This window comes from Oncorhynchus clarkii, unplaced genomic scaffold (genome assembly GCF_045791955.1).
Source record: "Oncorhynchus clarkii lewisi isolate Uvic-CL-2024 unplaced genomic scaffold, UVic_Ocla_1.0 unplaced_contig_6721_pilon_pilon, whole genome shotgun sequence".
Taxonomy (NCBI): domain Eukaryota; kingdom Metazoa; phylum Chordata; class Actinopteri; order Salmoniformes; family Salmonidae; genus Oncorhynchus; species Oncorhynchus clarkii.
The window spans coordinates 533,085-553,770 of record NW_027260976.1 but is presented as its reverse complement, the minus strand read 5'-3'; the positions used below and the strand labels follow the sequence as shown (position 1 = coordinate 553,770).

At 45.5% G+C, this 20,686-nt stretch overlaps 2 protein-coding genes across 2 annotated transcripts in view; one reads left to right on the top strand and one right to left on the bottom strand.

The window, feature by feature from the left end:
- Positions 1-233: 233 nt before the first annotated feature.
- LOC139402751 (mitochondrial fission regulator 2-like) lies at positions 234-13,356 on the bottom strand. Its single transcript, XM_071146668.1, has 7 exons — positions 13,232-13,356; positions 13,007-13,111; positions 11,617-11,744; positions 4,187-4,416; positions 3,100-3,427; positions 1,234-1,420; positions 234-278 (listed from the first exon to the last, which is right to left on the bottom strand). The coding sequence occupies exons 1-7, from the start codon at positions 13,301-13,303 to the stop codon at positions 234-236; spliced, it is 1,095 nt and encodes a 364-aa protein (XP_071002769.1). The 5' UTR covers positions 13,304-13,356.
- Positions 13,357-20,168: 6,812 nt separating this feature from the next.
- LOC139402750 (ensconsin-like) overlaps positions 20,169-20,686 on the top strand; it is a 63,872-nt gene continuing 63,354 nt past the window's right edge. The window contains exon 1 of the mRNA XM_071146667.1: positions 20,169-20,234. Within this exon, the coding sequence (XP_071002768.1) occupies positions 20,189-20,234 (46 nt within the window). The 5' untranslated portion in view covers positions 20,169-20,188. The remainder of the gene's footprint in view (positions 20,235-20,686) is intronic.

Here is a 20,686-nt window from a genome sequence, read left to right as displayed (position 1 = left end):
GGAAAAACAGACCTGGGCTGTATCCCAATTATCTCTCCTTCCTCCTAAAACGTACACTTGTTCACTTCCCTAATCTAATAGTAGCGAACAAGTGTACACACTTTGAGAGAAAGGAGGTATTATTGGGACGCACGCTCAGTCAGCAGTTGCCATAGCAGTCGGCGGGGAGGCATCGGTGTTCCCGGTTGGCGAAGCGATAGGCTGCTGGTTTAGTTGACCTTGGAGGTCAGAGGTCACAGGTGGAGTCGTCCCTGGCTGCGCTTGGAATGCTGGGGGATCTAAAACAAAAAGACAGGTCACGTGACCAGATAAGTGGAAGAGAACAAAAGGTTCCCTGTTCCCTACACAGAGTTCTAGTCAAAAGTAGTGCACTATGTCTCCCTGTTCCCTACACAGGGTTCTAGTCAAAAGTAGTGCACTATGTCTCCCTGTTCCCTACATAGGGCTCTGGCCAAAAGTAGTGCACTATGTCTCCCTGTTCCCTACATAGGGCTCTGGCCAAAAGTAGTGCACTATGTCTCCCTGTTCCCTACATAGGGCTCTGGCCAAAAGTAGTGCACTATGTCTCCCTGTTCCCTACACAGGGCGTTTCTTTTGGCCAGAGCTCTATAAGGTTGTAAAGTCCCAGTAACTTTACCCACATTTTACCATCTCAACTACAAAATGACCACAGACACACTACAGACAGAGAAACAGCACCACCTGCTGGCAGATCACAGACTGACACTGACTGGGGGACACCACAGATAGGAGAGACTATTGGGACACAGTCTAACAGCCTGGGACTGTCTCTCCTAACAGCCTGGGACTGTCTCTCCTAACAGCCTGGGACTGTCTCTCCTAACAGCCTGGGACTGTCTCTCCTAACAGCCTGGGACTGTCTCTCCTAACAGCCTGGGACTGTCTCTCCTAACAGCCTGGGACTGTCTCTCCTAACAGCCTGGGACTGTCTCTCCTAACAGCCTGGGACTGTCTCTCCTAACAGCCTGGGACTGTCTCTCCTAACAGCCTGGGACTGTCTCTCCTAACAGCCTGGGACTGTCTCTCCTAACAGCCTGGGACTGTCTCTCCTAACAGCCTGGGACTGTCTCTCCTAACAGCCTGGGACTGTCTCTCCTAACAGCCTGGGACTGTCTCTCCTAACAGCCTGGGACTGTCTCTCCTAACAGCCTGGGACTGTCTCTCCTAACAGCCTGGGTTACAGTTTGTAAACGTGGTTCTGTATGTACTTACACAGGGTGATGTATCGGGGCTGCCGAACGGCGAGAGCTCTACCGAGCGGTTCTCTTTGTCGTACGAGTCGTCGAGGCGACGGTGGGCGAACTTCCTCCTCAGGGCCTCGGCAATCATGGAGGCCGGGTCGCTTAGCAACGCCGCGCCCTTGCTACGCCTCCTCCGCACCGGCGTTCCCCCGGGCGACCTGGGGGTTGGGGCAAAACCAGGACATGCGTCAGACCTGCCAACCTTGGATAATTTATTATGAGAACCCCCCTCCCCCCCTCCCCCTGCTGCACATGTGACACCCACACTTCCAATCAGAGGCAAGTGCACCTTCTAAACCTAATAATGATGTTGGCAGAAGACTTCCTCAGGAGAAATAGTAGGCTACACAGACGTATGTGTCGTTGGGAATTTAGCTTCAGTAGCTAACTAGAAATATGTTTAACATGTTCAGGGCTGATGCAGGCCTGAGGTTGGTTAGGGGGAGGTCAGTCAACTTCCCCCTCACGCCTGAGGTTGGCTAGGGGGAGGTCAGTCAACTTCCCCCTCAGGCCTGAGGTTGGCTAGGGGGAGGTCAGTCAACTTCCCCCTCAGGCCTGAGGTTGGCTAGGGGGAGGTCAGTCAACTTCCCCCTCAGGCCTGAGGTTGGCTAGGGGGGAGGTCAGTCAACTTCCCCCTCAGGCCTGAGGTTGGTTAGGGGGAGGTCAGTCAACTTCCCCCTCAGGAAGTTGGAGCATTTTGTAAGTTATTTTATTCTTTAAAAAAAATGTAAACCTGTAACTGCCATTTTCTGAAACCAAGAGTCTTAAAATGATATCAAACACAAGACCGTGTCAAATGGCACCCCATTCCCTGCTCCCAATGATGAACCAGACTTGTGGAGGTCTACAATTGTTTTTGAGGTCTTGGCTGATTTCTTTTGGTTTTTGCATGATGTCAAACAGTTACTGACTCCAACCTAAGTATGTAAACTTCCAACTTCAACTATATACACCATCATTTTCAAATAAATTCATTAAAAATCCTACAATGTGATTTTTTTGTCTCATTTTGTCTGTCATAGTTGAAGTGTACCTATGATGAAAATTACAGGCCTCTCTCATCTTTTTAAGTGGGAGAACTTGCACAATTGGTGGCTGACTAAATAAAATCCATTAAATCCATTATTTTAAAAAATGGAAAGAATACGGCACCACAACAAACCTGCCAAGAGAGGGCCACTCACCAAAACTCACGGACCAGGCAAGGAGGGCATTAATCAGAGAGGCAACAAAGGGACCAAAATTACCCTGAAGGAGATGAAAAGTATCTGTCCATAGGACCACTTTAAGCCGTACACTCCACAGAGCTGGGCTTTATGGAAGAGTGGCCAGAAAAAAAGCCATTGCTTAAAGAAAAAAATAAGCAAACACATTTGGCGAACGGAGGTTCACCTTCCAGCAGTTTAATGACCCTAAGCATACTGCTAAAGCAACACTCGGGTGGTTTAAGGGGAAACATTGAAATGTCTTGGAATGGCCCAGTCAAAGCCCAAACCTCAATCCAATTGTGAATCTGTGGTATGACTTAAAGATTGTTGAACACCAGCGGAACCCATCCAACTTGAAGGAGCTGGAGCAGTTTTTCCTTGAAGAATGGGCAAACATCCCAGTGGCTAGACGGGCCAAGCTTATAGAGACATACCCCCAAGAGACTTGCAGCTATAATTGCTGTTGAATATGTGTATGTGACCAATAACATTGTTAAATATGGACCAATAACATTTGATTTCACCGCAAAAGGCTTGCAGCTTGGCAGATCTGCTGCCATAGACAGACAGGCTCTCAGAGTTGTAGACTTGACTCCGGCACAGTGACATGCCTTAGTGTCCATGCTTACCTCTGCACGGAGCGTAGTTTCACCTGGTTCAGTTCATTCAGTACATCCAGCATGGTGGGGACCGGGCCCTGTCCTACCGCCTCATCCCGGGACTGTAGTAGTCCAACCTGCCCAGCCTCATGGCTCTTCCCCTGGGCATGACCTTTACCGGCCTCCCTGCCCTGCTGGATTAGATTCTCCACCGCAGACAGACCAACAGAGGAGCTGGGTGGAGGAGGACAGGGAGGAGGTGGAGGAGGACAGGGAGGAGGTGGAGGGCGATAAGGGGTGGAGGTGAGGACAGAGGCAGGGGACATTCCAGGGGTACCCAGAAGGTTCTGGGAATGGGCTGGAAAGGAGGGAGAGAAAAGGGTGAACAAACGATAAGTCTGGTGTATCACTTTCATAATAGAGGAATGAATGTGTTTACCATGACTGGGATAGGTGTGAGTGAGTGTGTGTTTACCATGACTGGGATAGGTGTGAGTGAGTGTGTGTTTACCATGACTGGGATAGGTGTGAGTGAGTGTGTGTGTTTACCATGACTGGGATAGGTGTGAGTGAGTGTGTGTGTTTACCATGACTGGGATAGGTGTGAGTGAGTGTGTGTGTTTACCATGACTGGGATAGGTGTGAGTGAGTGTGTGTGTTTACCATGACTGGGATAGGTGTGAGTGAGTGTGTGTGTTTACCATGACTGGGATAGGTGTGAGTGAGTGTGTGTGTTTACCATGACTGGGATAGGTGTGAGTGAGTGTGTGTGTGTTTACCATGACTGGGATAGGTGTGAGTGAGTGTGTGTGTTTACCATGACTGGGATAGGTGTGAGTGAGTGTGTGTGTTTACCATGACTGGGATAGGTGTGAGTGAGTGTGTGTGTTTACCATGACTGGGATAGGTGTGAGTGAGTGTGTGTGTTTACCATGACTGGGATAGGTGTGAGTGAGTGTGTGTTTACCATGACTGGGATAGGTGTGAGTGAGTGTGTGTTTACCATGACTGGGATAGGTGTGAGTGAGTGTGTGTGTTTACCATGACTGGGATAGGTGTGAGTGAGTGTGTGTTTAGCATGACTGGGATAGGTGTGAGTGTATGTGTGTTTAGACACCTGAGGGTGGCGCGGTGACAATCATGGCAATCTGAGCTCGTAGTTTGAGCAGCTCGTCCTCCAGGGCTGTGATCTTCCGCAGGGCCACTGGGTCTGATCTGTGCCCCAGCATCATGTCTCCTGGCTGGGCTCGGACCGCTGCCAACCCTCGGTCCCCTGGACGTGGAGGGGCCAGCACCACCTCGTCGCCCCGACTCACAGCACCCTGTCGGGATGGACGCTCCCGGTGCCTGAGATCGGACCAGAAGGAATGACAGATTGAGAACAAGCTTTTTGGAAAGCGGAGATGTCACAACCCTCAGAAAGCAGACATTATTGGAGACACCTTGTCGTTTTGGAGAAGCGTTCCGTTTGCTTGCAAAGATTTACGATGGCTAATTAACAGTAAATAAAGTTAATCTTTTCACCCAACAAGTTAGCCAAAATTACTAGCTAGCTAGCTTAACTTGTTTACAGTTGGGTAGTAATCGCTACTACTCTTTTCTCTGACATGTCAATAACATGTCCCCATAGGATTCTACACACAATCCTCAGGGTGACTATATCTACTGGGTTCTACCAGTCTGAGTCTGTGTACATCTACTGGGTTCTACCAGTCTGAGGAGTCTCTGTGTATATCTACTGGGTTCTACTAGTCTGAGTCTCTGTGTATATCTACTGGGTTCTAACAGTCTGAGGAGTCTGTGTACATCTACTGGGTTCTACCAGTCTGATGAGTCTGTGTGTATATCTACTGGGTTCTACCAGTCTGAGGAGTCTCTGTGTATATCTACTGGGTTCTACTAGTCTGAGTCTCTGTGTATATCTACTGGGTTCTACCAGTCTGAGGAGTCTGTGTACATCTACTGGGTTCTACCAGTCTGATGAGTCTGTGTGTATATCTACTGGGTTCTACCAGTCTGAGGAGTCTCTGTGTATATCTACTGGGTTCTACCAGTCTGAGTCTCTGTGTATATCTACTGGGTTCTACCAGTCTGATGAGTCTCTGTGTATATCTACTGGGTTCTACCAGTCTGAGTCTGTGTACATCTACTGGGTTCTACCAGTCCGAGGAGTCTCTGTGTATATCTACTGGGTTCTACCAGTTTGAGGAGTCTGTGTACATCTACTGGGTTCTACCAGTCTGATGAGTCTGTGTGTATATCTACTGGGTTCTACCAGTCCGAGGAGTCTCTGTGTATATCTACTGGGTTCTACCAGTCTGAGGAGTCTCTGTGTATATCTAGTAGGTTCTACCAGTCTGAGGAGTCTCGGTGTATATCTACTGGGTTCTACTAGTCTGAGGAGTCTCTGTCTATATATACTGGGTTCTACCAGTCTGAGGAGTCTCTGTGTATATCTACTGGGTTCTACTAGTCTGAGGAGTCTCTGTGTATATCTACTGGGTTCTACCAGTCGGAGTCTCTGTGTACATCTACTGGGTTCTACCAGTCTGAGGAGTCTCTGTGTATATCTACTGGGTTCTACCAGTCTGAGGAGTCTGTGTACATCTACTGGGTTCTACCAGTCTGATGAGTCTGTGTGTATATCTACTGGGTTCTACCAGTCTGAGGAGTCTCTGTGTATATCTACTGGGTTCTACCAGTCTGAGGAGTCTCTGTGTATATCTAGTAGGTTCTACCAGTCTGAGGAGTCTCGGTGTATATCTAATGGGTTCTACTAGTCTGAGGAGTCTCTGTCTATATATACTGGGTTCTACCAGTCTGAGGAGTCTCTGTGTATATCTACTGGGTTCTACCAGTCTGAGTCTGTGTGTATATCTACTGGGTTCTACCAGTCTGAGGAGTCTCTGTGTATATCTACTGGGTTCTACCAGTCTGAGTCTCTGTGTATATCTACTGGGTTCTACCAGTCTGATGAGTTTCTGTGTATATCTACTGGGTTCTACCAGTCTGAGTCTGTGTACATCTACTGGGTTCTACCAGTCTGATGAGTCTGTGTGTATATCTACTGGGTTCTACCAGTCTGAGGAGTCTCTGTGTATATCTACTGGGTTCTACCAGTCTGAGGAGTCTGTGTACATCTACTGGGTTCTACCAGTCTGATGAGTCTGTGTGTATATCTACTGGGTTCTACCAGTCTGAGGAGTCTCTGTGTATATCTACTGGGTTCTACCAGTCTGAGACTCTGTGTATATCTACTGGGTTCTACCAGTCTGAGGAGTCTCTGTGTATATCTACTGGGTTCTACCAGTCTGAGTATGTGTACATCTACTGGGTTCTACCAGTCTGAGGAGTCTCTGTGTATATCTACTGGGTTCTACCAGTCTGAGGAGTCTGTGTACATCTACTGGGTTCTACCAGTCTGATGAGTCTGTGTGTATATCTACTGGGTTCTACCAGTCTGAGGAGTCTCTGTGTATATCTACTGGGTTCTACCAGTCTGAGGAGTCTCTGTGTATATCTAGTAGGTTCTACCAGTCTGAGGAGTCTCGGTGTATATCTACTGGGTTCTACTAGTCTGAGGAGTCTCTGTCTATATATACTGGGTTCTACCAGTCTGAGGAGTCTCTGTGTATATCTACTGGGTTCTACTAGTCTGAGGAGTCTCTGTGTATATCTACTGGGTTCTACCAGTCTGAGTCTGTGTGTATATCTACTGGGTTCTACCAGTCTGAGGAGTCTCTGTGTATATCTACTGGGTTCTACCAGTCTGAGTCTCTGTGTATATCTACTGGGTTCTACCAGTCTGATGAGTCTGTGTGTATATCTACTGGGTTCTACCAGTCTGAGGAGTCTCTGTGTATATCTACTGGGTTCTACCAGTCTGAGTCTCTGTGTATATCTACTGGGTTCTACCAGTCTGAGGAGTCTCTGTGTATATATAGTAGGTTCTCTACCAGTCTGAGGAGTCTCTGTGTATATATACTGGGTTCTACCAGTCTCTGTCTATATATACTGGGTTCTACTAGTCTGAGTCTCTGTGTATATCTACTGGGTTCTACCAGTCTGAGTCTGTGTGTATATCTACTGGGTTCTACCAGTCTGATGAGTCTCTGTGTATATCTACTGGGTTCTACCAGTCTGAGTCTCTGTGTATATCTACTGGGTTCTACCAGTCTGAGTCTCTGTGTATATCTACTGGGTTCTACCAGTGTGAGGAGTCTGTGTACATCTACTGGGTTCTACTAGTCTGATGAGTCTGTGTGTATATCTACTGGATTCTACCAGTCTGAGGAGTCTCTGTGTATATCTACTGGGTTCTACCAGTCTGAGTCTCTGTGTATATCTACTGGGTTCTACCAGTCTGAGTCTGTGTACATCTACTGGGTTCTACCAGTCTGAGGAGTCTCTGTGTATATCTACTGGGTTCTACTAGTCTGAGTCTCTGTGTATATCTACTGGGTTCTACCAGTCTGAGGAGTCTGTGTACATCTACTGGGTTCTACCAGTCTGATGAGTCTGTGTGTATATCTACTGGGTTCTACCAGTCTGAGGAGTCTCTGTGTATATCTACTGGGTTCTACCAGTCTGAGTCTCTGTGTATATCTACTGGGTTCTACCAGTCTGAGGAGTCTCTGTGTATATCTACTGGGTTGTACCAGTCTGAGGATTCTCTGTGTATATCTACTGGGTTCTACCAGTCTGAGTCTCTGTGTATATCTACTGGGTTCTACCAGTCTGATGAGTCTCTGTGTATATCTACTGAGTTCTACCAGTCTGAGTCTTTGTGTATTTCTACTGGGTTCTACCAGTCTGAGTCTCTGTGTATATCTACTGGGTTCTACCAGTCTGAGTATCTGTGTATATCTACTGGGTTCTACCAGTCTGAGGAGTCTCTGTGTATATCTACTGGGTTCAACCAGTCAGTCTGTGTACATCTACTGGGTTCTACCAGTCTGAGGAGTCTCTGTGTATATCTACTGGGTTCTACCAGTCTGAGGAGTCTGTGTACATCTACTGGGTTCTACCAGTCTGATGAGTCTGTGTGTATATCTACTGGGTTCTACCAGTCTGAGGAGTCTCTGTGTATATCTACTGGGTTCTACCAGTCTGAGGAGTCTCTGTGTATATCTAGTAGGTTCTACCAGTCTGAGGAGTCTCGGTGTATATCTACTGGGTTCTACTAGTCTGAGGAGTCTCTGTCTATATATACTGGGTGCTACCAGTCTGAGGAGTCTCTGTGTATATCTACTGGGTTCTACTAGTCTGAGGAGTCTCTGTGTATATCTACTGGGTTCTACCAGTCGGAGTCTCTGTGTATATCTACTGGGTTCTACCAGTCTGAGTCTGTGTACATCTACTGGGTTCTACCAGTCTGAGGAGTCTCTGTGTATATCTACTGGGTTCTAACAGTCTGAGGAGTCTGTGTACATCTACTGGGTTCTACCAGTCTGATGAGTCTGTGTGTATATCTACTGGGTTCTACCAGTCTGAGGAGTCTCTGTGTATATCTACTGGGTTCTACCAGTCTGAGGAGTCTCTGTGTATATCTAGTAGGTTCTACCAGTCTGAGGAGTCTTGGTGTATATCTACTGGGTTCTACTAGTCTGAGGAGTCTCTGTCTATATATACTGGGTTCTACCAGTCTGAGTCTCTGTGTATATCTACTGGGTTCTACCAGTCTGAGTCTGTGTGTATATCTACTGGGTTCTACCAGTCTGATGAGTCTCTGTGTATATCTACTGGGTTCTACCAGTCTGAGTCTCTGTGTATATCTACTGGGTTCTACCAGTGTGAGGAGTCTGTGTACATCTACTGGGTTCTACTAGTCTGATGAGTCTGTGTGTATATCTACTGGGTTCTACCAGTCTGAGTCTGTGTGTATATCTACTGGGTTCTACCAGTCTGAGGAGTCTCTGTGTATATCTACTGGGTTCTACCAGTCTGAGTCTCTGTGTATATCTACTGGGTTATACCAGTCTGAGTCTGTGTACATCTACTGGGTTCTACCAGTCTGAGGAGTCTCTGTGTATATCTACTGGGTTCTACTAGTCTGAGTCTCTGTGTATATCTACTGGGTTCTACCAGTCTGAGGAGTCTGTGTACATCTACTGGGTTCTACCAGTCTGATGAGTCTGTGTGTATATCTACTGGGTTCTACCAGTCTGAGGAGTCTCTGTGTATATCTACTGGGTTCTACCAGTCTGAGGAGTCTGTGTATATCTACTGGGTTCTACCAGTCTGAGGAGTCTCTGTGTATATCTACTGGGTTCTACCAGTCTGAGGAGTCTCTGTGTATATCTACTGGGTTCTACCAGTCTGAGTCTCTGTGTATATCTACTGGGTTCTACCAGTCTGAGGAGTCTCTGTGTATATCTACTGGGTTCTAACAGTCTGAGGAGTCTGTGTACATCTACTGGGTTCTACCAGTCTGATGAGTCTGTGTGTATATCTACTGGGTTCTACCAGTCTGAGGAGTCTCTGTGTATATCTACTGGGTTCTACCAGTCTGAGGAGTCTCTGTGTATATCTAGTAGGTTCTACCAGTCTGAGGAGTCTTGGTGTATATCTACTGGGTTCTACTAGTCTGAGGAGTCTCTGTCTATATATACTGGGTTCTACCAGTCTGAGTCTCTGTGTATATCTACTGGGTTCTACCAGTCTGAGTCTGTGTGTATATCTACTGGGTTCTACCAGTCTGATGAGTCTCTGTGTATATCTACTGGGTTCTACCAGTCTGAGTCTCTGTGTATATCTACTGGGTTCTACCAGTGTGAGGAGTCTGTGTACATCTACTGGGTTCTACTAGTCTGATGAGTCTGTGTGTATATCTACTGGGTTCTACCAGTCTGAGTCTGTGTGTATATCTACTGGGTTCTACCAGTCTGAGGAGTCTCTGTGTATATCTACTGGGTTCTACCAGTCTGAGTCTCTGTGTATATCTACTGGGTTCTACCAGTCTGAGTCTGTGTACATCTACTGGGTTCTACCAGTCTGAGGAGTCTCTGTGTATATCTACTGGGTTCTACTAGTCTGAGTCTCTGTGTATATCTACTGGGTTCTACCAGTCTGAGGAGTCTGTGTACATCTACTGGGTTCTACCAGTCTGATGAGTCTGTGTGTATATCTACTGGGTTCTACCAGTCTGAGGAGTCTCTGTGTATATCTACTGGGTTCTACCAGTCTGAGTCTCTGTGTATATCTACTGGGTTGTACCAGTCTGAGGAGTCTCTGTGTATATCTACTGGGTTGTACCAGTCTGAGGATTCTCTGTGTATATCTACTGGGTTCTACCAGTCTGAGTCTCTGTGTATATCTACTGGGTTCTACCAGTCTGATGAGTCTCTGTGTATATCTACTGGGTTCTACCAGTCTGAGTCTCTGTGTATATCTACTGGGTTCTACCAGTCTGAGTCTCTGTGTATATCTACTGGGTTCTACCAGTCTGAGTCTCTGTGTATATCTACTGGGTTCTACCAGTCTGAGGAGTCTCTGTGTATATCTACTGGGTTCTACCAGTCAGTCTGTGTACATCTACTGGGTTCTACCAGTCTGAGGAGTCTCTGTGTATATCTACTGGGTTCTACCAGTCTGAGGAGTCTGTGTACTTCTACTGGGTTCTACCAGTCTGAGGAGTCTGTGTGTATATCTACTGGGTTCTACCAGTCTGAGGAGTCTCTGTGTATATCTACTGGGTTCTACCAGTCTGAGGAGTCTCTGTGTATATCTAGTAGGTTCTACCAGTCTGAGGAGTCTTGGTGTATATCTACTGGGTTCTACTAGTCTGAGGAGTCTCTGTCTATATATACACTGGGTTCTACCAGTCTGAGGAGTCTCTGTGTATATCTACTGGGTTCTACTAGTCTGATGAGTCTCTGTGTATATCTACTGGGTTCTACCAGTCTGAGTCTGTGTGTATATCTACTGGGTTCTACCAGTCTGAGGAGTCTCTGTGTATATCTACTGGGTTCTACCAGTCTGATGAGTCTCTGTGTATATCTACTGGGTTCTACCAGTCTAAGTCTGTGTACATCTACTGGGTTCTACCAGTCTGAGGAGTCTCTGTGTACATCTACTGGGTTCTACCAGTCTGATGAGTCCGTGTGTATATCTACTGGGTTCTACCAGTCTGAGGAGTCTCTGTGTATATCTACTGGGTTCTACCAGTCTGAGTCTCTGTGTATATCTACTGGGTTCTACCAGTCTGAGGAGTCTCTGTGTATATCTACTGGGTTCTACCAGTCTGAGTCTGTGTACATCTACTGGGTTCTACCAGTCTGAGGAGTCTGTGTACATCTACTGGGTTCTACCAGTCTGAGGAGTCTCTGTGTATATCTAGTAGGTTCTACCAGTCTGAGGAGTCTCGGTGTATATCTACTGGGTTCTACTAGTCTGATGAGTCTCTGTGTATATCTACTGGGTTCTACCAGTCTGAGGAGTCTGTGTCTATATATACAGGGTTCTACCAGTCTGAGGAGTCTCTGTCTATATATACTGGGTTCTACCAGTCTGAGGAGTCTCTGTGTATATCTACTGGGTCCCATCTACCTGATCTTGGTGAAGCGGTCTCCCTCATCCTCCGCCACCCAGAGCACGTCAGCCAAGGAGGGGATAGCGGGGAGGGTATCCATGGTGACGTCCAGGTATCTGTGCTGTCGGGAGGTGTGTAGAGGAATCTGTGGACAGTATGAGCCAGCTGAGTGTGAGACCAAACCACAGAACCAGAAGTCTTCTGGTCCCATCTCCATAACAACGATACACCTCAATGTGTAGCAGATGAAGTTGTGATGCTCCATAGTCGGTTACGGAGTCATCGGTTACGGCGTCGACGATTACGGAGTCGACGGTTACGGAGTGGTCGGTTACGGAGTCGACGGTTACGGAGTGGTCGGTTACGGAGTCGACGATTACGGAGTCGACGATTACGGAGTTGTCGGTTACGGAGTCAACGGTTACGGAGTGGTCGGTTACGGAGTGGTCGGTTACGGAGTCAACGGTTACGGAGTGGTCGGTTACGGAGTCGGCGGTTACGGAGTCGGCGGTTACGGAGTGGTTGGTTACGGAGTCAACGGTTACGGAGTGGTCGGTTACGGAGTCGTGGGTTACGGAGTCAACGGTTACGGAGTGGTCGGTTACGGAGTCGACGGTTACGGAGTGGTCGGTTACGGAGTCGTGGGTTACGGAGTCGTGGGTTACGGAGTGGTCGGTTACGGAGTGGTCGGTTACGGAGTCGTGGGTAACGGAGTCGTGGGTTACGGAGTCTACGGTTACGGAGTCGTGGGTTACGGAGTCAACGGTTACGGAGTGGACGGTTACGGAGTGGTCGGTTACGGAGTCGTGGGTTACGGAGTGGTCGGTTACGGAGTCTACGGTTACGGAGTCTACGGTTACGGAGTCAACGGTTACGGAGTCAACGGTTACGGAGTCGTGGGTTACGGAGTCAACGGTTACGGAGTCAACGGTTACGGAGTGGTCGGTTACGGAGTCGTGGGTTACGGAGTGGTCGGTTACGGAGTCGTGGGTTACGGAGTGGTCGGTTACGGAGTCGTCGGTTACGGAGTCTATGGTTACGGAGTCAACGGTTAGGGAGTCGTCGGTTACAGAGTGGTCGGTTACGGAGTCATCGGTTACAGAGTGGTCGGTTACGGAGTCATCGGTTACGGAGTCGTCGGTTACGGAGTCTACGGTTACGGAGTCGACGGTTAGGGAGTCGTCGGTTACGGAGTGGTCGGTTACGGAGTGGTCGGTTACGGAGTCGTGGGTTACGGAGTCGTGGGTTACAGAGTGGTCGGTTACGGAGTCGTCGGTTACGGAGTCCACGGTTACGGAGTCGACGGTTAGGGAGTCGTCGGTTAGGGAGTCGTCGGTTAGGGAGTAGACTGATGTGGTACTTCAGATGATCCTAGACCTGTATTAACCAGTTTACATTCATATTGACCTGGAAGTGGATACGTGGAGACGGGGTCAATGGGAGGTTGGTCCCGATCATCCGCACCAGGCTCCGGTACTGACCGCACAACTGGCTCTCCCACACTGGAATTAGCTGAAACACACACACACACACACACACACGAAGCACTCTTCAATCTTTTGGTACAATCTCAAAACAAGCATCCTATAAATTGAGCCACTGCATTTGTGATATTTAACACATTTTTTTTACCATGTCAGGAGAGACTCCGAAATACTCAAGGACATTTTGCAACAGATCAAATATATCTTCTAGCAGAGACATCTGGAAGCAGCCCTTCTGAATGTTTTGGCTGATGATGGATGCAAAAACTGGTGGTGGTGGTGGTGTAGGCTTTCTGTTGACAGCTTCGGTCGGCAGGCTAGGACTCCCGTTTCACGTTGCACCATGGGATGCGAGTCCTGACCACAGTCAAAGAAACAGAAGCATCCTCATTCAAACCTGGGGGGGGGGGGGCGGTCACACACATCCCTTATAATGTAATCATTTCATGCACGTTTGGTAGAGTTACCTAGCTATCAGTACAGTATACAGTATAATATTACCGAAAACCCCTCATCAAAACACACCAAGCGGTAACATGATAAACAAGCGAGCAATAAATATTGTATTATATGTGTAAAGGGTATAAAGTTAATCTTCTCTTACCCCATGGATCATTTAGAAATTATACTTGGCGACAAAATAACCTTCTCCTAGGATGCTCACGTGTCCGGACAAGTGAGAAGGTGAACTCAAATAAAGCCACTCTCGCAAACCGTGCCGTGATTGGACATTTCAATCGGAAGAAAATCCTACGCCAATCAGAATAGCGGAATCGTGCAACGTGACCACAGCTGTTCGAACCAATGGGGCTTTCAATAATATTCACACCAAATTCGTATTTTTTTGTTGTCGTGTGTGAACGAGTTGACCGTTCTCCTAGCAGTCAGAATAAAAGGCTTGCGTTTTCCTTCAAGATAAGAGTCCCCCTACAAAGACATGCTAAACTCGTTTTTTTTGTTTTGTTTTTGCACTCCGGTGCAGTTCACAGGGTTTCAAAAAAAGAGACGTATTTTACACAAATACTGGTATATTGAAAGCTATTGTGTAGGCTATGTTTAAACAAATACACTTTTTAAATAAAATACTAATATATATGCTATTGGAATTACTCAATAGAGTCTGTAAAACTTCAATGCGTATCTTGTGCCGGGCAACGGCTTTAATACAGAGTACTGGGGAGTCCTTACTCCACCCATCCAATTCACTGCAATGCAACACACGGTATATGGGAGACTTATTGGCTTGTAAAAGAGAAAATATTTCTACCTGCCTCAGCTAAAGTGGGGGTGGGAAATAGTCAGTAGGGTCTCTACTAACCAAATAGGTGTAGTTTTCAGAGGTTGACTCTGTCGTACACATCCAGCAACAGAGCTTTAAAAGACCTGGTACTATCCACGGTGTTTTGCATTGGGTGCTATAAGAGGGGGTGGATACACATATTTGGATAGTAGAGAACCTACCCAGTATTTCTCACTTTAGCTGAGACAGGAAAACAGTTCTCTCTGCAAGCCAGTATTCTCAACATTTTTTTAAAATGTATTTTTCATTTCACCTTTATTTAACCAGGTAGACTAGTTGAGAACACCTTTATTTAACCAGGTAGACTAGTTGAGAACACCTTTATTTAACCAGGTAGACTAGTTGAGAACACCTTTATAGAACCAGGTAGACTAGTTGAGAACACCTTTATTTAACCAGGTAGGCTAGTTGAGAACACCTTTATTTAACCAGGTAGACTAGTTGAGAACACCTTTATTTAACCAGGTAGACTAGTTGAGAACACCTTTATAGAACCAGGTAGACTAGTTGAGAACACCTTTATTTAACCAGGTAGGCTAGTTGAGAACACCTTTATTTAACCAGGTAGGCTAGTTGAGAACACCTTTATTTAACCAGGTAGGCTAGTTGAGAACAAGTTCTCATTTACAACTGCGACCTCTGGTCAAGATAAAGCAAAGCAGTTTGACACAAACAACAACACAGAGTTACACATGGAGTAAACAAAACATACAGTCAATAATACAGTAGAACAAAAGAAAACAAAAAGTCTATATACAGTGAGTGTGAATGAGGAAATGAGTTAAGTGTCAACATTGTATTTTTTTTATTATTGGTCTTAAAAAAAACATTTTTAAAACCATATTTTATTTTATTGCATGTTCTTGTTGGCACACAAGCGGCCATTGATTCAAATTAAATATCATTTGAGTGGATCATCCACATTGCAATGTTTTGAAATGCGGGCTTTTATTTTGAAGGTTTCCTCAGTAACATACCAAACGTCAAGGTTTGTGCTGCTGGCAGAAAACTAGTGCTGCAACGATCTCTACTTCCTGGTTTCCTCCGTCTTACTGGTAACAGGTTTAAAACGACAGCCGCTGGGGGACTAGCAGCTGACATGCTGCATGCCGGGTAGGGTCGGTCATGGTGCCGAGTAGTGCGGACGAAATGGAGGAAACGGAGGAAAAACAGTGGATGAAGCAACAGCTGTGCTGGAATGAGAACAATCGCGCTGTCAGTTCTGATGGTATGGAGCGGGAGGATGAGGGTCAAGGACCGAGAATGGTCGGTAGTGGAAAGACAGAGGAGGAAGAAGAAGAGATTATGATACCGAAAACATAAAGAGGGCTACGGTAGGAAGCAAGAGTAATGATGTGATGGAGTGGAAAGTGGTGGAAGTGTTTTGATGAGACCACAGGGCCTGTCTTACAACCTGTCTGACTAACTCACATTTATTTATAAAGCCCTTCTTACATCACCTGATGCCACAAAGTGCTGTACAGAAACCCAGCCTAAAACCCGAAAAACAGCAAGCAATGCAGGTGTAGAAGCACCTGCCATAGAGCAAGTGGTAGGTGAAGTGAAATTGAGCTCAGTTCATTTGGAAATGGTAGATTGTTACTATTTTGGGGTTAGCCAGGCTCAGCGAGAGAAGATTCTGACAATGGAAAAGCTTCATGGGAAGAAGATTTAAAAGCCACGTACAGTGCCTTGCGAAAGTATTCGGCCCCCTTGAACTTTGCGACCTTTTGCCACATTTCAGGCTTCAAACATAAAGATATAAAACTGTATTTTTTTTGTGAAGAATCAACAACAAGTGGGACACAATCATGAAGTGGAACGACATTTATTGGATATTTCAAACTTTTTTAACAAATCAAAAACTGAAAAATTGGGCTTGCAAAATTATTCAAAATTATTCAAAATTGGGCTTGCAAAAAACACACCTCCAGGCTGTGTCAGGGCTATTTGACCAAGAAGGAGAGTGATGGAGTGCTGCATCAGATGACCTGGCCTCCACAATCACCCGACCTCAACCCAATTGAGATGGTTTGGAATGAGATGGACCGCAGAGTGAAGGAAAAGCAGCCAACAAGTGTTCAGCATATGTGGGAACTCCTTCAAGACTGTTGGAAAAGCATTCCAGGTGAAGCTGGTTGAGAGTGCAAAGCTGTCAAAATCAAAGGGTGGCTACCCTTAAATATTAAATATATTTTGGTTACTACATGATTCCATGTGTGTTATCTCATAGTTTTGATGACTTCACTATTATTCTACAATGTAGAAAATAGTAAAAATAAAGAAAAACCCTTGAATGAGTAGATGTGTCCAAACTGTTGACTGATACTGTATTGGTAAAAAAAAAAAAAGGATTAATGAAAGGATAAAAATCAACTAAGCTTCCATGTTTACACTTTACCTTAAGTTACACCTTCCTCTCTTCCTCCCTCTCTCTCCCTTCCTCCCCCAGGGCCTCCTCCTCAGTGTTTGTGGTGGTGAGGGAGGAGAATGTGGTGATACCAGATGAACTCTCAGAGGACGACAGTCCCGGTAACAGACAGGGCTGTGTCCCGCACCGCAGCCAGGGAATGATGCCTTTGGCAGCTGGCTTAGCTCTGCAGGCAGTTTCCTCACCAGACCTTTCTACTGGTGAAACTGGTGGCCTTAGGAGCCGGTATGGCTGCTCACAGGGGCTTTTGAACCCAGATCTGAACACAGCAGAACTGCATCAGAAGGCCCAATCCTGAATCGACCCCTTTTAAAAAAAAAAAAAATTATACTTTAACCTTTATTTAACTAGACAAGTCAGTTAAGAACAAATTCTTATTTACAATGACGGCCTACCAAAAGGCCTCCTACGGGGACAAGACACATCACGACAAGAGACACCACACCACTACATAAAGGGAGACCTAACAACATAGCAAGGCAGAAACACATGACAACACCACATGGTAGCAACACAACATGGCAGCATCACAACATGGTAGCAACACAACATGGCAGCAACACAACATGATATCAACACAACATGGTAGCATCACAACATGGCAGCAACACAACATGAAAACAACATGGTAGCAACACAACATGGTAGCAACACAACATGGCAGCAACACAACATGGTAGCAACACAACATGGTAGCAACACAACATGGCAGCATCACAACATGGTAGCAACACATGGTAGCATCACAACATGGCAGCAGCACAACATGGTAGCAACACAACATGGTAGCATCACAACATGGTAGCAACACAACATGGTAGCATCACAACATGGTAGCAACACAACATGAAAACAACATGGTAGCAACACAACATGGTAGCAACACAACATGGCAGCAACACAACATGGTAGCAACACAACATGGTAGCAACACAACATGGCAGCATCACAACATGGTAGCAACACATGGTAGCAACACAACATGGCAGCAGCACAACATGGTAGCAACACAACATGGTAGCATCACAACATGGTAGCAACACAACATGGTAGCATCACAACATGGTAGCAACATGGCAGCAGCACAACATGGTAGCAACAACATGGCAGCAACACAACATGGCAGCATCACAACATGGTAGCAACACAACATGGTAGCAACACAACATGGCAGCAGAACAACATGGTAGCAACACAACCTGGCAGCAACACAACATGGTAGCATCACAACATGGTAGCATCACAACATGGTAGCATCACAACATGGTAGCATCACAACATGGCAGCAACACAACATGGTAGCATCACAACATGGTAGCATCACAACATGGCAGCAACACAACATGGTAGCATCACAACATGGTAGCATCACAACATGGCAGCAACACAACATAGCAAGGCAGAAACACATGACAACACCACATGGCGACAACACAACATGGTAGCAGCACAGAACATGGTACAAACATTATTGGTCACAGACAACAGCACAAAGGGCAAGAAGGTAGAGACAACAATACATCACACAAAACAGCCACAACTGTCAGTAAGAGTGGCCATGATGGAGTCTTTGAATGAAGAGATTGAGGTGGGTTCTTTTTTTGCAGCTCGTTCCAGTCGTCAGCTGCAGCGAACTGAAAAGAGGAGAGACCCAGGGATGTGTGTGCTTTGGGGACCTTTAATGTCCAGTGCAGTTTCCTGAAAATTATAACGTCTTTAGTGTGAGAATTATAATGTCTTTAGTGTGAAAATTGTCTTTAGTATGAAAATTATAACGTCTTTAGTGTGAAAATTATAACGTCTTTAGTATGAAAATTATAACGTCTTTAGTGTGAAAATTATAACGTCTTTAGTATGAAAATTATAACGTCTTTAGTGTGAAAATTATAACGTCTTTAGTGTGAAAATTATAACGTCTTTAGTGTGAGAGCTGTTTGCAAAGACCACCTGAAATGTCTGCCTATTTTGGTAGGATGGTGACATCACCAAGCGGTCAATTAGTTAATAGACCAATAAGAAAGTTCCAAACTTCTCTGCCAATAACAGCTAGTCTTCAGTTCTTCCCCACTCCACTCAGACCACTCCCAGACAGTCCTAGTAAAATTCTTGCTCTTTGCTACTAAGAAGCTATAAATTTAATTTTTTTTATTCATTTTAATTTAAAACAATCACCATAAGGTATGTAATTGTTTCCCAGAAATGATTTGATATTGAGCTGAAAACTGCTGGACCTTCTAATCTCCTACAGTTGAAACTGTGGCTGTAAAACTGCCTTCAATATGTTCCTAATTCTAGTCTGTTTCCTGAAATAAATGAATGAATGTATTCCCCACTATATCTTTATTCATCCAATTCAATGTAAACAAACCACAACCGTTAAATTAAAACTCACGTGAATAGACGGGACAAATCACAATACATTTTTACTTAATTCAAAATACTCAAAACTCATTTTCCTGGGAGTATAGTAGAAATAGTAATAGTAATAGTTATATTAGAATTAGTAATTATTAATATATTAGAATTTATTTGGACAACTCAATATACTATAAAATGACCAAAAACATACAGGGGTGAGACCTGCAGCTCGTTTTGAGTTGGGGAGATCAACTCAATATACTATAAAATGACTAAAAAAAATCAACTCTAAACTGTGTAGAAATAAACATTTACCTTCATTCATATAGTTTATTGTCGGTCCAGCTGGCTAACAATCACCGAAATGAAAACTAGACAGTCGGGGATCATCAAAAAGTCCTAAAACAAGGTGAGGCAATATAACACCTCGAAGACTGAATGGTCTCCGGGATAAACATGAGTTTGACATCCCTGGTGTCCACAGTACAATAAAACTTCTTAGTATAATGAAGTCATTTACTATACCAGGCAGGCAACGTTATCATTATTGCCAGACTTCTAGGAAAAACCCTGCAGAAGACATAGCTGTCGAAACATTGGTTGAATAAATTGATTCCATCAGTCATTGCACTCGTGTTTTTGTTGTTGTTTTCCAACACGATCATTATCCATACTTCACCATTAGTTGTCACAATATTACGTATTGGTCTATGTATTCAACAAGGTTGTTATTAGGAGGAAGAGGAGAGGTATCTGATCCTAGATCTGTACCTAGAGGATACGTCACCCTGTATCCACACAATTTCCTGAGTGTAACTTCTATTCATAGCGAGTTTGGGTTAGTGGCATAGCACTTAGATGGGTCTAAGTATTTTTGCATTGAAAGGCCATCAAACAGAAGCAGGTGTGTATGATGTCCCTCACCTGTCTGCGAGCGGGACCTTTCCACACCGACCCCTGTCCTCTTACTTCCGCTCGGTCGCGCAGTTTATCCCGATCATCTGACATCAGGACAAATGGCGGAGCAGGATGGCAGCGACACATCTCCGACAGTACCACAAGGTGAGCTCCCATCAACGGGAATCTTTACTCAACAACTTCTCTCGAAGTTTCATGTGTGACTTAACTTGGAGGTATCCACGGACCGGAGGGTTGTTGTTTCAGCCCTGTTCTCCGCTTGTCGACGAGAAGGGATCTGAAGTAGCGTAGTGCGAGGCGCCGGGTCACGGGGACCGGATTAACGATCAACCTTCCATAGAACACTGAACCCACCGGTTATTATCAAACTAACCGTGTTTGTTACGGAAACGACTTAAATACATTTCCCAGACTAATTCTGCCGCTAGGCTAGATACACTTGTTGGGATGTTTGGCGAAGTTGCATACAGTGTGTTGCGGTATAATTCCCAGTATCTCTGAGTTGACGTGACAGGTGGAGCCTGCTCGGCGGAAGCCAGGAATTTGGCAGGTACATGTTTCGTTAGATTAGGAATACTCAGTGTACATAAAAACCA